Source organism: Berghia stephanieae, chromosome 14, assembly GCF_034508935.2.
Source record: "Berghia stephanieae isolate SIO BIC M18660-M18661 chromosome 14, UCSD_Bste_1.3, whole genome shotgun sequence".
Lineage (NCBI taxonomy): Eukaryota > Metazoa > Mollusca > Gastropoda > Nudibranchia > Aeolidiidae > Berghia > Berghia stephanieae.
In genome coordinates, this window is record NC_088373.1 from 4087226 (window position 1) to 4100704 (window position 13479).

Genomic DNA, 13479 nt, shown 5'->3' on the forward strand with positions numbered 1-13479 from the left:
TCTCTCTCTTATCTCTCTCTCTCTATCTCTCTCTCTATCTCCCTCTCTCTCTCTCTCTTTTATCTCTCTCTCTCTCTCTCTCTCTCTCTCTCTCTCTCTCTCTCTCTCTCTCTCTCTGTCTCTCTTTCTCTCTCTCTCTCTCTCTCTCTGTCTCTCTCTCTTATCGTTGTTGTTGTTTTTGTCATCAGCCGGTATACAATTGCCAGGACTCCATCAACCTGCTGTCCATGGTGGGTGACGGATGCAGTCTCTACGACAAGGGCCAGTACAGGGCCAGCATCGAAGTCTGGGCCAAGGCCTTGGCCGTCTTTCAAGATCTCGGACTTCAGGTAATTATTGGCTTAATGATTCCTCTTCTTCTTCTTCTTTCCCCTTCATGCTGTCTTTATGGCTGAAGGTCGACAAGATGCAGGAATGCTGTGGTCTTCCCAAGCCCGTGCTGCGATCCGTAGAATAAAATAAAATAAAAATAAAATTCCCTTTATTCGTCCCCAAGGGGAAATTTGTCTTTAGGGTCTATTCCAAGGGAAGACTGGAATAACCCAGGCGTCAGCCGCAGAGCAGCGCCGCAAATTGAGCTAGGGCGAGGTGACTTGCTCAAGGCCACACAACGCAGCGGCGGGTGATTGAACTCGGTACCTTTCGGGTAGGAAGCAAAGACCATACCACTGAGCCACGCTGCCCCTAAAAAAGCTTCAATTTCAGTGGCCTCTGGCCTCCAGTCCGAACTTGTGTGTGTATATTTAAAAAATAGTATTTAATTTAAATCACAGTTAAAAATTCGGTATTGGTTATTTTTTTTGAAGCTGTTATGTTCATTTTTGTTGATGACTTATGACAGTTTTAGATTCTCAATATTGACTTTTGACTATGTCTGGTTCTTCCCTCCTTCCATTGATGATGTATTGATGCCCTTTGATGCTCTTAATTGTTTTGATACCTTAGTTGAATTTTTTTTTTGTTTTTTTTTGTTTTTATTTTTTTTATTTATTTATTTTTTTAAAGCGCTTTGAGGTTTCGACGAAAGGCGCTATATAAATATGCTTATTATTATTATTATTATTATTCCTTCCACTTTCACTCACTCCCCTCTTTCCGCTTTCTCCTTTCAGAGACTACAAATGACAGAAGACGACCTCACCGTATTGAAGTTTCTCCATGCTTTAACGCTAGTCAAAACTGGGATCTTCAATGTAAGTAGCCTTCAAGTCAACAATCTTAGTTGCTTTGGTTAAAAAAAAAAAAAGATCTCCGTTGTCATCTATCCTTCTCCTCTTCCTCCTCCTCCTCCTCCTCCTCCTCCTCCTCCTCCTCCTCCTCCTCTTGCTCCTCCTCCTGCTCTTCGTTCTAATCATCATCATCCTTAATATTATTAATATTATTATTATTATGATTATTATTGTTATTGTTGTTGTTATTATTATTATTATTTATTATTATTATTTATTATTATTATTATTATTATTATTATTATTATTATTATTATTATTATAATTATTATTATATATTATTAATATTTTTATTTTTTTATTTTAAATTATTATTATAAATTATTATTATTATTATTATTTATTATTTTTTTTTTGTTATTATTATTATTATTATAATTATTATTATTATTATTATTATTATTATTATTATTATTATTATTATTATTATTATTATTATTATTATTATTATTATTATTATTATTATTATTATTATTATTATTATTATTATTATTATATCTATTATTATTATTATTATTATTATTATTATTATTATTATTATTATTATTTATTATTATTTATTATTATTATTATTATTATTATTATTATTATTATTATTATTATTATTATTATTATTATTATTATTATTATTATTATTATTATTATTATTATTATTATTATTATTGTTATTATTATTATTATTATTATTATTATTATTTATTATTTTATTATTTATTATTATTATTATTATTATTATTATTATTATTATTATTATTATTATTATTATTATTATTATTATTATTATTATTATTATTATTATTATTATTATTATTATGACTATATTTGTCCCAACAGAATCTGATGTCAGCCTTAGACAAATTGACTACCCTGGAGTCCAAGTCCTCACAGCTTATGGCCGTGCGCTATGGATTTGCCCTGGTCTACTTCAAGCTAAACCGGTTGGTTTAAACCTCTCCTTACCACCTACTGGAAAATCGTCACATTTGTTACGGTGCAACCGCCACTTTTATCATCCAGATTTCATTTTTTTTTGCTATAGCTATAAAAACTTGACATTCTGTAATAGAGCTCTTATTGTCGAACAATATTATTATGTATAGAATGTGCTTATTGTTTTTCTGTTTGAGTAAGATATGTCTGTTTTTTGTGTTGGTTGGGTGTGAAGTTTTGGGGAAAATTCTGAAAATGACTAATATGGAGAGGGTTAAATCCTTACATTTATTCCTTAGAATTGGAAATTATACCAAATTGAGAAACAAGGGAGCTAATATTAAAATGGAGCTACTGAAATGTCTTCATCCTCGTACTCACGTGTTCAATGTTTGTGTTGTGCGATGCAAGCGAGGGTTCACAGCATAAAATTGCACCCCTTTGTGAAGAATATAGGAATTAAAATTGTCCCAACTCTGATGTGTAATGGTAGCATGTCTGATCGGTAATCAGGAGGTCAGAGGTTAATTCCCGAGTCGAGGAAGACTGATTTTCTCATATTTTTCTTGCTTGATTTGTCTGACACTGATTCATACACACTTTTTCAGATCCTTAGAATTGGGGTGAGATGGGGTGCTGTGACTGCCACATAGCCGCACATCGATGGCTTTCTTGTGGAATCTTCTGTTTTCTATTTGAATGAGACCTCTTTGTATTTCTTTTTCTATTAGAAGTGACAGGGTTCTCTCCATCAAAACCAAAAGCGAAAGGCACAAACGTTCCTTTCTCCCGACAAGCATCAGATTATACAATATGCAAGAATTATGAACCTCTATTTTACTATTTATTTCAATTTTGCTGTTCTTAGCTGTTGATATTGTTTACATTCTTATAGATAATTATCTATATTAATAACTTGTTCCACATGTTCACGGTACAAGGTTCAACGAAGCCCGACAGCAATCCACAAAGGGTTTGAAGGCCTTGGAGAAGAAGAAAATGGCGATCATCCCTGATTGTTCCTGGCTGAACGGATGTGAAATGGCCGAGGAACTGTCTAAGGAAGAGATGAAGGTAGGTTGTTGGATGAACTCCTAAAGTGATTACCTCTGATCTGCCAAACAATACGATAGTAGCTATCAGTGCTGATGGTTTTCCTCGGATCCGCGATTTTGGAGTCCAGAGGAGGAATTTCCTCCTTTTAAAAATTACATTTTCTCGAAACAATGTGCTAGCAATGAGAGAGTTGATGTGTGGTGGAATACACAGGTGCAGTTTCCCACTCTCCAGAAGTTAGCTAGAGTATCAATGATAGTCTATCATCTCAATTGCTCTAAAAGTGGGGTTTAGTGCAGTAGAAATGGGGTTTAAAGGCAATTGTTCAACATTTTCCTACTTTTTCATTTTTTGTCACCATCAGCACTGAAGTATCTGAATAGATAGATGGAAGTTGATGTCACTCAGCTCATTGTTATTGTTTTTAGCCAGCCATTTTTGTGAGTAATTCTCACTAAATTATATTAATCAGGCTATAATCGTTTCAGGTTACACATTGTTTCGTGTTTTTGTTCGTAATATCCATCTGGCAGATGTTATGAGTTTTTAAACTAAATGCATAGCATTAATAGAATGCCTAAAATCAGCAAATATAAGGCAATTTCTGTGTTCAATTCTTTCCTGACAAGATATATTACAACAATAATGTGAATTCACCCTCCAGAAAAACCTCCAACACATCTTTGAGAAGAGTTCCCACCCACCAAAACCCGACGCTGTGTGCCGATTCCACCAAGATGCTCAAAACCCCAGACTGGAAATTTACCTCACTGATCCTGACTTTAAGGTGGGTCACATTATGATTATTATTTCGGGGTAAGGTTTCTGGCCTCCCATAGTGTGCACGGAGGCACTTTACTATGTCTTCTATCCCCTTATAGCTGTTTACCAACATGCTTTCTGTCTTTGTCTTGGGATGAGATTACTTGGTTTTGTCCTGGCCCTGGCCGGATACCCGAGCTGGAAGGGAAAATTTCTAGTTAGGGTTTTGGGAGATGATAATTTTTTTTCTTGTAAATCATCTCTAACATATGATGTGTAAACATTTGAGTGTGTTCCTCTTAGTGGGGACCTGTGCTTTTACCAGGATGAGACTTTTAGGTAATCTCAAACCAGGTACTTTGATAGTGTGCTCTTGGAATCTACATCCGTTTTGTATTTGAACCAATTCCCCTTTGTGTTACCTTTTCTTAAGTGCTTTAATTGTAATTCTAAAACTTTTTACTATCCCATTTTCTTTGTTGCAAGCTCCATAAAATCCTTAAAAACATATTATATTTTTTTCCCTCCATTAACTCTTCTGAAATAATTATGATTACAAACCTGACTTTTAATAACTTTGTTTGGCTAGTGGTATGACTCTCGCCTTCAGGTCGGAAGGCCTGGGTTTGAGTCCAGAGAAGAAGATTCAATGACAGGTTTTCATGTAAGTCATTACAAAATAAGCCCCACCCCCTCCTCCTCAAGCTGTCATCTGACTCAAATGTGAGTGGAACAGGCTTCTGAATTAAAAATTCACCCCAAATTCCGGAGCTTACTCAATGTCTCAATCGATTCTATGTTACATGCTTGTGTTGAGAATATTGGCTATTAAGCTTAAATGCTGGCCAACTAACTTTGCTGCATTTGTGTGAGTTGAACCCATGACCTCAAGAAGTCGGGGAGAGAGAAGGCTCTAATAAGACGAGGGTTAGAAGCGACTTTTTTGGGGTCGTGGATAGTGGCGATCTCCCCGGCCAGGCGGAGTTGTCGCACCAGTAAGGTCGCGGGTTTGAGCCCCCATCGCCGCCGCAAAATTTTTCTTCTCCATTATTTTCTGGCACTTTCCTGCTCACTTCATTTCTAGTTATATCAGTAGCAGCAACATTTTCTCTCTCTCTCTCTCTCTTCATTCCAGGGTCTAGTTAGAATCCAGTGTAGCCAGAAATGTTGTGTGGAGTTCCATCTGTCCTGTTGGAAGATGATGAAGACAATAAAGCATGACAATCGTATTGATAAGGTAACAATTACTACTCTAACATTCATTATAGTATGTATGTGTAAGTCATGACAAAACAACAAAGCATGACAATTTTATGATAAGGTAACAATTACTACTCAAAAATTCCCTATATTATGTGTAAGTCATGACAAAACAACAAAGAATAACAATTGTATTGATAGTAGTAGTAAGCCTTGCAGTCTGAATAACGCTTGCTGAGAATTGTGTGATTCAACCACAGAGTTTTTTTTAACTTCGAGGAGTATATTTAGCTGCTCTCTCCATCCATGTTGTTAATTGTTTCCATTGGTCACGGTCCTGGGCCAGAGTTTTGAGGCTGTCAAGATCTTGTTGTGACTTAAGTACGGAGGGCACTGCAAGTTTTCTTAGTTCTTCAGGGATTCATTCGGCCTCATCTGAATCCAGAAATGTCTGATATGTAGAGAGATCTTGGTTCAGGGTAGTAATTATTAATGTTGGAAGTCTCCCAACATATTTGTTGCCATGTAAGAAATATTTTGTCATTGCAGTTTGGGCTAGGATGTTATATTCTCGATGTAAGATGTGACCAAATAGCTTCAATCGCTGTCCTTTATTATTGTACTCAGGCATTGGACCCTGTCTCTTTCATAGAGATCAGTATTAGATTCCGATTACGCGACTTAATTATTTTCGGTGGTATGAATCGAAACTTTCTAAGTTCTTTTTTGTGAGGCCCCAGGTTCCACAATTATATGTCAATATCAGTATAATCAGTGCCGCGTAAATTTGTATTCATTTATTCTCACTGATTATGTTACTTCTATTCCATAAATGTTGGAGTTGGTTTAATGCATTGGTGGCCAGCTGCTTTGGTTGTCTGATGTCTTCATTTTCGTTGATCAAGTTACCTTGTTTACGTACACTTTTCTATTCATTTAAATTTCTGTTTATTTTTGTTTATTTTGTTTTGGATTGATTCACTTTTAGATTCCATGCTTCTAGAGTAGTTGATATTATTGGCTTGTATATTTTCGCTACATGCTCTGATTCAAAGATTAGGTCTGTATTATCTGCGTATATCAATTCACGTGAGATCCTCTTTGTTGGTGGTAATTTTGGTCTTAGATCTTTCATGGCCGACTCAAGGTATATCATGAACATAATTGGACTCAGTCTGTCTCCTTGAGGGGATCCAATTGTGGTTGACATTATTGTTAATTTTCTGCTGGATTCATCATCATCATCATCATCATCATCATCATCATCATCATCATCATCATCATCATCAGTCCCACCACTACTAGAAGCACAACACCATCATCACCACTACCAATATGAATACAACAACCACTATTATCAATACCACCACTACTACAGCCACCACCACCACCACCATATTTTCACAACTACAACCATTACCATCGCCAATTTATCATCATTATTATTAAGACTACTACTACACTAACCGCCAGCATGACTACATCATCATTATTACTACAACCACCATCACATCACCAACTCTACCACCACTACTACAACCGATCCCCCAAGGAAAATGCCATCGCATCCTCATGTATGCGGACGCATAATTTTGCCTTATGCATGTGTTTGCCACATGTTTCATATTTCGCCTTTTTTATTTTATTAAAAAAAAAAAATTAAAGGAAAAAAAGTCTTTCCTACATTTTTAAAAAAACTGGCATTTTGGCAATTTTTAAAAAACACCTGGCATACGATTTGTTGCTGGTTAAATAACTGGTGGCTCGAAAATCTGGCTGGTCCTAATTTCCTGAGCGATCGGGGATGTGGCAGTATAAAAAGTGGACAATTTTTTTTCTTCAGATTTTCTCTGTTTTGACTTCAGATTCTTGATCAGCATCAAATTTACAATAGGTTCGATACCAAGAGCTATGTGTCTGCCCCAAAAATTGTTACAATTAGAAATAAATTTTTTATTAATGTATTTATAAAATACTCAGGGAGCGATTTACATGACATATGATTGACAGATGCCAAAGCTACGGGATGTTGGGTTTGGGTATTGATGCTTTGCATTTAGTGAAAATACTCACAGCATCCGCCAACTGGATATAACTTACCAACACACAAAACTGGGTGTAACAACAACAACAACAACAATAATAATAATAATAATAATAATAATAATAATAATAATAATAATAATAATAATAATAATAATAATAATAATAATAATAATTATAATAATAATAATAAATCTTTATTGTCCACAAGATGGAAATTTTCCGTTGTTTACATACCTGTTTGCAGCGCTCAAACTATTTACACCAAGTAAACAAAATTATACCTGCTCAGAAAAGTCGCCAAATTTGAAGTTTCTGCGTTAAAAATAATAATGGCCGTTTTGTAAAACAAAGACATAGGCCAAGGATGGAAAGTCACCCTTATGACTGGAATGGGGTTTAAGGGTATAATTCTGCTGTTTTCCCTAGTTGTAGCTTAATTAATCAATCAGGGGTTTTTTATAGAAGGACATACATTATGAAATCGGGGTAGTTTTTGTGACGAAATCAACTTAATTCTTAAGTTGCTTTCATGCTGAAAACACGTCAGAATAATCTACCTTATACGACAATATGCTTGGCTTGATAATGGCTCTAGTATTGTGAAATATCAGTAAAGTTTAGAAAACTGAAGAACATTGAGGTAAACTTATTGGTTTGTTCCCTTTATGGAATTGTAAAGAAAAACATTTTTTTGTTTTTTTTGTTAGAAAACAAGACGTTTTCATACAAAGGTAGGCCTGATAACATTGCAGGGTTAAGAAAAATTGCTTAATTAAAAAAAAAAAGTTAAGTTTCTTTAAAATCTTTTTTGAATGATAATGTTACTGATGCCAAACAGTATATTTATCATTTATGCTAATAATGATAATTGTTGCATAACTTCATATGCATTTTTTTTCTTTTTTTGATATTCAGATATTGATTGCGTCAATTTTTAGTGGCTTTCGATGTTTTGAATTGAAATCCCTTGTTGTAGTCTTTTTATTTTTCCCCTCCTTTCTTTTCAATGTGTATACTGTTTACTTGTATATGTACCTTGAAAACTCCCTTCAATTTCAAAATGGAAGTGCTGTAGGAACCATGATGGTCAATTCTTCCTTATATTTCTCCGTCCTGGCTTTCAGCCATCGATGGGCCCATAATATGTCCGCAGTACTTCAATCTCTTCTAAAAAACCCGCTTTGTGAAGGTGAAAGATATTCCTCTACCTTTTCTCTAATTCTGTTGAGCGTGATTGCGCTTAAAACTTTTCTTTACGTGGATAATAAAACGATCGGTTGCATATTTTCTAAAGGGCGGTTCTTTTTATTTGGTTTGTTTAGCAGAATGAGTTTTCCACTTCCAAGATTGAGATCTTGTTCCGTCTTTGCTTAAATATCTTATTATACATATCAGCCAGTATTTGCATGCCTTCATCGTCAAGACATTTTAGTTCTTCTGCTCTAACACCATCTCAACTAGGCGATCTGTTGTTATTGAGCTTTTGTAAAAGCTTCACTTATTTCTTGGGGCGTTATAGGCATTTCAAGCTCTGGATTGGTGGAATCGAATGGTTCCACTTCTTGCTGTATAAATACCTTTGTATTTTTCAGTGTTGTACTTGCTTATTGTGTTTGTAATTTCTTTATCGTTACATAAAGTTTAATTACATTTATCTTTGATTATAAGTTTATTATGCGTTTTCTGTCGTTTGATTGTATTCTCCGCTTTGAACATTTTCATACAGTTATTCGTACTATTTATTTCTGTCACAATCTCATCTATTTGAGCGGCTATTTGGTCTAGTGGTATGACACTCGCTTTCGGATCGGAAGGTCCTGGGTTCGAGCCTCGCTCTCGGCGCATAATTGAGTCCTTGGAAAAGACTCTTTACTCATATTTTCTCACTGTACTCAGGTGTAAAATGAGTACCTTACCGTTAACAGCATTGTCTTTGTCCAAAAAATTGTAATATCGCCTAACAGGCGTCATGTCCCGTCCTACATGTTAAATGTTGCTGTTGACCAGGGACCCCTTGTAAAGCACTTTGAGCACATTTAGTCGATATTGTGCTATATAAAGCTCAATTTTACTTTTAAAATTTTTTATTTTTTTCTTTTCTTTTTGTGACTATCTATTGACTGATGTTTAATTTTTTGCCTGATTTCATTTCTTTGCTCCTTCATTTTGTTCTTCCCTTCCCTATTTGAGAAGCTGTTGATCTCAAGTCTCAGTTGTTTTTATCCCCGCTCAAAAAACATGCATTGGACATGTTGTTGAATTTCAGCTGGGCTAGAGGCATCCTGTAAATTCCTTGACGAAAGATTCGACGCGAGTTTGTTTCTGAAATTTTCTTTGACTAGGTCATCTCTTGGACTGCTGAAGTCTTTGATCGATTTTCTATTTTGTTTGTATTACTTATTCTCTGGCTTATATTCATTTTCTGTCGGCCTGAACTTTGACATTAAGAGTCTTTGGTCTGTAGATGTTTTCGTTGTATTGATAAGGTAACAATTATTATCATCTTAACATTCATTATTTTACGTGTAAGTCATGACAAAACAACAAAGCATGACAGTTGTATTGATAATGTTACAATAATTACCCTAACATTCATTATTTTACGTGTAAGTCATGACAAAACAACAAAGCATGACAGTTGTATTGATAAGGTAACAATTACTATTCTAACACATAGCGGCCAACTGTCCCGATTTGTAGTCCTTCATAGCCATTAGGCCCATGAAGCTGGAGTTTATCCCGGTTTCTATAGCGTGAAAACAGACAATAGCAATTGCTTGTTACCCTTTGGATAGGACACTAGTCTATCGCAAAGTACTTCCGCCAGATCTAACAGACCCAGCTACCCAATCACTGTTGGGTGGACAGTGGGGTCAGAAAAAAAAACCTCAACTGAACCCGGTATCGATCTCAGTCCCTTTGCTTGTGAAGTGAGTGCTCTACCTCTCTATTTTAAAATAATAATTAAAGAAATAATTGGATTTTTTTTATATGTATGGAAATTACCCTTTCATGTCCTTGGATTTTAAAATGTTCTAAATAGGGATAATATTATATAATATAGTCTAAATGTGACCCTTCGCCTCAAAACGGTATTAAGTCGGGTTGGTTAAGATGTTGAAAATTGAATTTATAGCTTGAAATATCAGACTTGTGTTGAGATAATATGATTTATTGAGGAGAATGACAACCATATTTTAAGGTGCTAATGCCAACAATTTATATTTTTGACCAGTCTAATATTTACTTCGGCTTTTAAGCATCTGGTTCGTTCTGACATAATACCGTTTTGAGAAGATGGGTCACAAATTTACTGCTGTTTTGGGTCTTGATGCGGGTGTTAACTTTTTATCTCTTTGAAATGTTGGCTGCTGTGCTCTAACATTCATTATATTATATATATGTAAGTCATGACAAACAAAGCATGACATTTTGTATTGATAAAGTAGGCACATATTACATTAAGTTATAGATCTGAACAAGTGTGTGTGAAAGGTGCCAGACAAAACAAGAAAGAAAAATAAAGAAGAAAAAAAAATGTCCCCAAAAAATCAGTCGACCTCGACTGGGGATCAAACTTCAGACCTTCTGATTACTGGTCAGACATGCTACCTGATAGTCTGCACTGTGCAGCCATTGGCTAGTGGAACAGATTCTGCTCTGCAATGGCGCTGAAAGAGTTAATAGTGTTCACTGTGTTGGACACAACCAAGGGAAAGAATCTGGGTGGGGATCCTGACCTCCCATAGCGGGCAGGGAGGTACATACTGTGTCTTCTATCCCCTTATATCTGTTTTCCAACATGCTTTCTGTCTTTGTCTCGGAATGAGATTACTTGATTTTGTCCTGGCGCTGGCCGGAGTCCTAGCTGGGAGGGAAACAGTCAAATGCATATTTATTGTTTTGGGAGATGATATTTTTTTCCTTGTAAATTATCTCTGTTATGTATTATTATTTTTATTTTGAATGTATAATGTAAGCATTTGAGTGTGTTCCTCTTTGTTGGATTTTGTGCTTGTGTCCGGATGAGACTTGTAGGTGATCTCAAACTAAGTACATTGGTGGTATGCTCTTGGAATCTACATCTGATCCCTATTTGTTCTCAGTTCCCCTTTGTCTTACTTTTTCTTGGGTGCTTTAATTGTAATTCTAGAACTTTTTGACTGGAAAAACCCAGGCATCAGCCGCAGTGCAGCGCCGCAAAGTGAGCTAGGGCGAGGTGACTTGCTCAAGGCCACACAATGAGGCAGGTGGTCGAACTCGGTACCTTTTGGGTACGAAGCAAAGATCGTACTGCTGAGCCATGCTGCTTCCTTTTTTGGAATGCCCTCAACCGCAGCCCATTAGATAGAGAAATCAAGAATATCTCTCAGCCTTTCCATCTGATTTAAAACTCCACTTTTTCACAATTCATTTTACACCACGTCGATTGGAATGTTTGTCTACTATTATTTTCGCAATATGTATTTTGTTTCCATGTTTGAGTTTGACTACCTACGTTCGTAACATAATTCATTATCTGTAAAGTGCTTTGAGATGTTTGGTTCATGGAAAGCACTCAACAAATGTCATTTATTGTTATTATTATTGTTGTTGTTATTATTATTATTATTATTATTATTATTATTATTATTATTATTATTATTATTATTATTATTTATCTATTATTATTATTATTATTATTATTATTATTAATTATTATTATTATTATTATTTATTATTTATTATTATTATTATATTTTATTATTTTTTATTTATTTATTTATTTATTAAAAATTTTTTAAAAATTATATGTCCTGTTCATGACCTCTTGTTTATGTGTTTGTGACCTAGTTGATGCTGGACAACCCCTGCCCCACCCCGGACTGTTGGGGTTTGATCTACTCCTTACAAGTATACAAATCGGACTCGGAGAATCCTGTCGAGGTATGTATTGTAAAACTGTCCAATGTTATGTAGCATGCTATTTGATAAATAAATGAAATAATGGATGAATAAGTAAGTGAATTATAAATCGAAGAAATAATGGAATGCATTTATTGATTAATATCAATACTTATTTATTTATTTATTTATTTATTTATTTATTTATTTATTTATTTATTTTTTATTTATTTTTATTTATTTATATTATTATATTCATTTATTATATGTGCAATTCTTTCATTTCATTTATTTATTTATTCATACATCATCATTTCACATATATCATCATCATCATTCATCATCATCATCATCATATCATCTCATCATCATCATCATCATCATCTATCATCATCATCATCATCATTCATCATCATCATCATCATAATCATTCATCAATCATCATCATCATCATCATCATTCATCATCATCATACTCATCATCACATCATCATCCATCATCATCATCATCATATCATCATCAATCTTCATTCATCATCACATCATCATCATCATCATTCATCAACATCATCATCATCATCATCATCATCATCATCATCAATCATCATCATCATCATCATCATCATCATCATCATCATCATCATCATCATCACATCACATATCATCATCATCATCATCACATCATCATCATCATCATCATCATCATCATCATCTCATCATCACATCATCATCATCATCATCATCATCATCATCATCATCAACATCATCATCAACATCATCATCATCATCATCATCATCATCATCATCATCATCATCATCACCATTGCTTTCATGTTTCACCTTTTTGAATATCTTCCCTTTTCACAACCTCCTTTCAGTTGTATTTTACCTATTGTCTTATTCTCTGATCAAACCTTTGAATTTCATTCATTCATTCATTCATTCATTCATTCATTCATTCATTCATTTATTCATTCATTCATTCATTCATTTATTCATTCATTCATTCATTCATTCATTTAATGTAGTTCAACATCATTATTGCGTTCATGTTTAACCATTTTGAATATCTTCCCTTTTCACCACCTCCTCCTTTCAGTTGTATTTTACCTATTGTCGTATTCACCCCCCCCCCTTCTCCTCCCCTATAATCTGTATCTAAGGGGCGGGATTCTTCTTTGGATCCGCGGAATTCCTCAAAAATCCATCTTGTATTTATACTCACTCACTCACTCAATCCTCTCTACACTGTTAGGTGCTTGAAGAGGCAACGGCCAGTGATCGCCAATGTTCTCGGTCTTTCGCGGCATAGGCATGGGTGCAAGCAACTGGACCTCAAAAAGCCTGCAAGTCTACTTATGACCAGACATATA

At 34.7% G+C, this 13479-nt stretch overlaps 1 protein-coding gene across 2 annotated transcripts in view; it reads left to right on the forward strand.

Moving 5' to 3' along the window:
- LOC144960036 (uncharacterized) overlaps positions 1-13479 on the forward strand; it is a 79239-nt gene that overhangs the window by 28183 nt on the left and 37577 nt on the right. Inside the window, exons 14-21 of one of the 2 annotated variants that reach the window (XM_078892984.1) lie at positions 189-329; positions 1113-1193; positions 2064-2167; positions 3101-3233; positions 3880-4002; positions 5113-5214; positions 7931-7954; positions 12057-12149. In XM_078892984.1, coding sequence (XP_078749110.1) covers positions 189-329; positions 1113-1193; positions 2064-2167; positions 3101-3233; positions 3880-4002; positions 5113-5214; positions 7931-7954; positions 12057-12149 — 801 coding nt within the window. The remainder of the gene's footprint in view (positions 1-188; positions 330-1112; positions 1194-2063; positions 2168-3100; positions 3234-3879; positions 4003-5112; positions 5215-7930; positions 7955-12056; positions 12150-13479) is intronic. The other variant, XM_078892985.1, reaches the window with a different exon arrangement.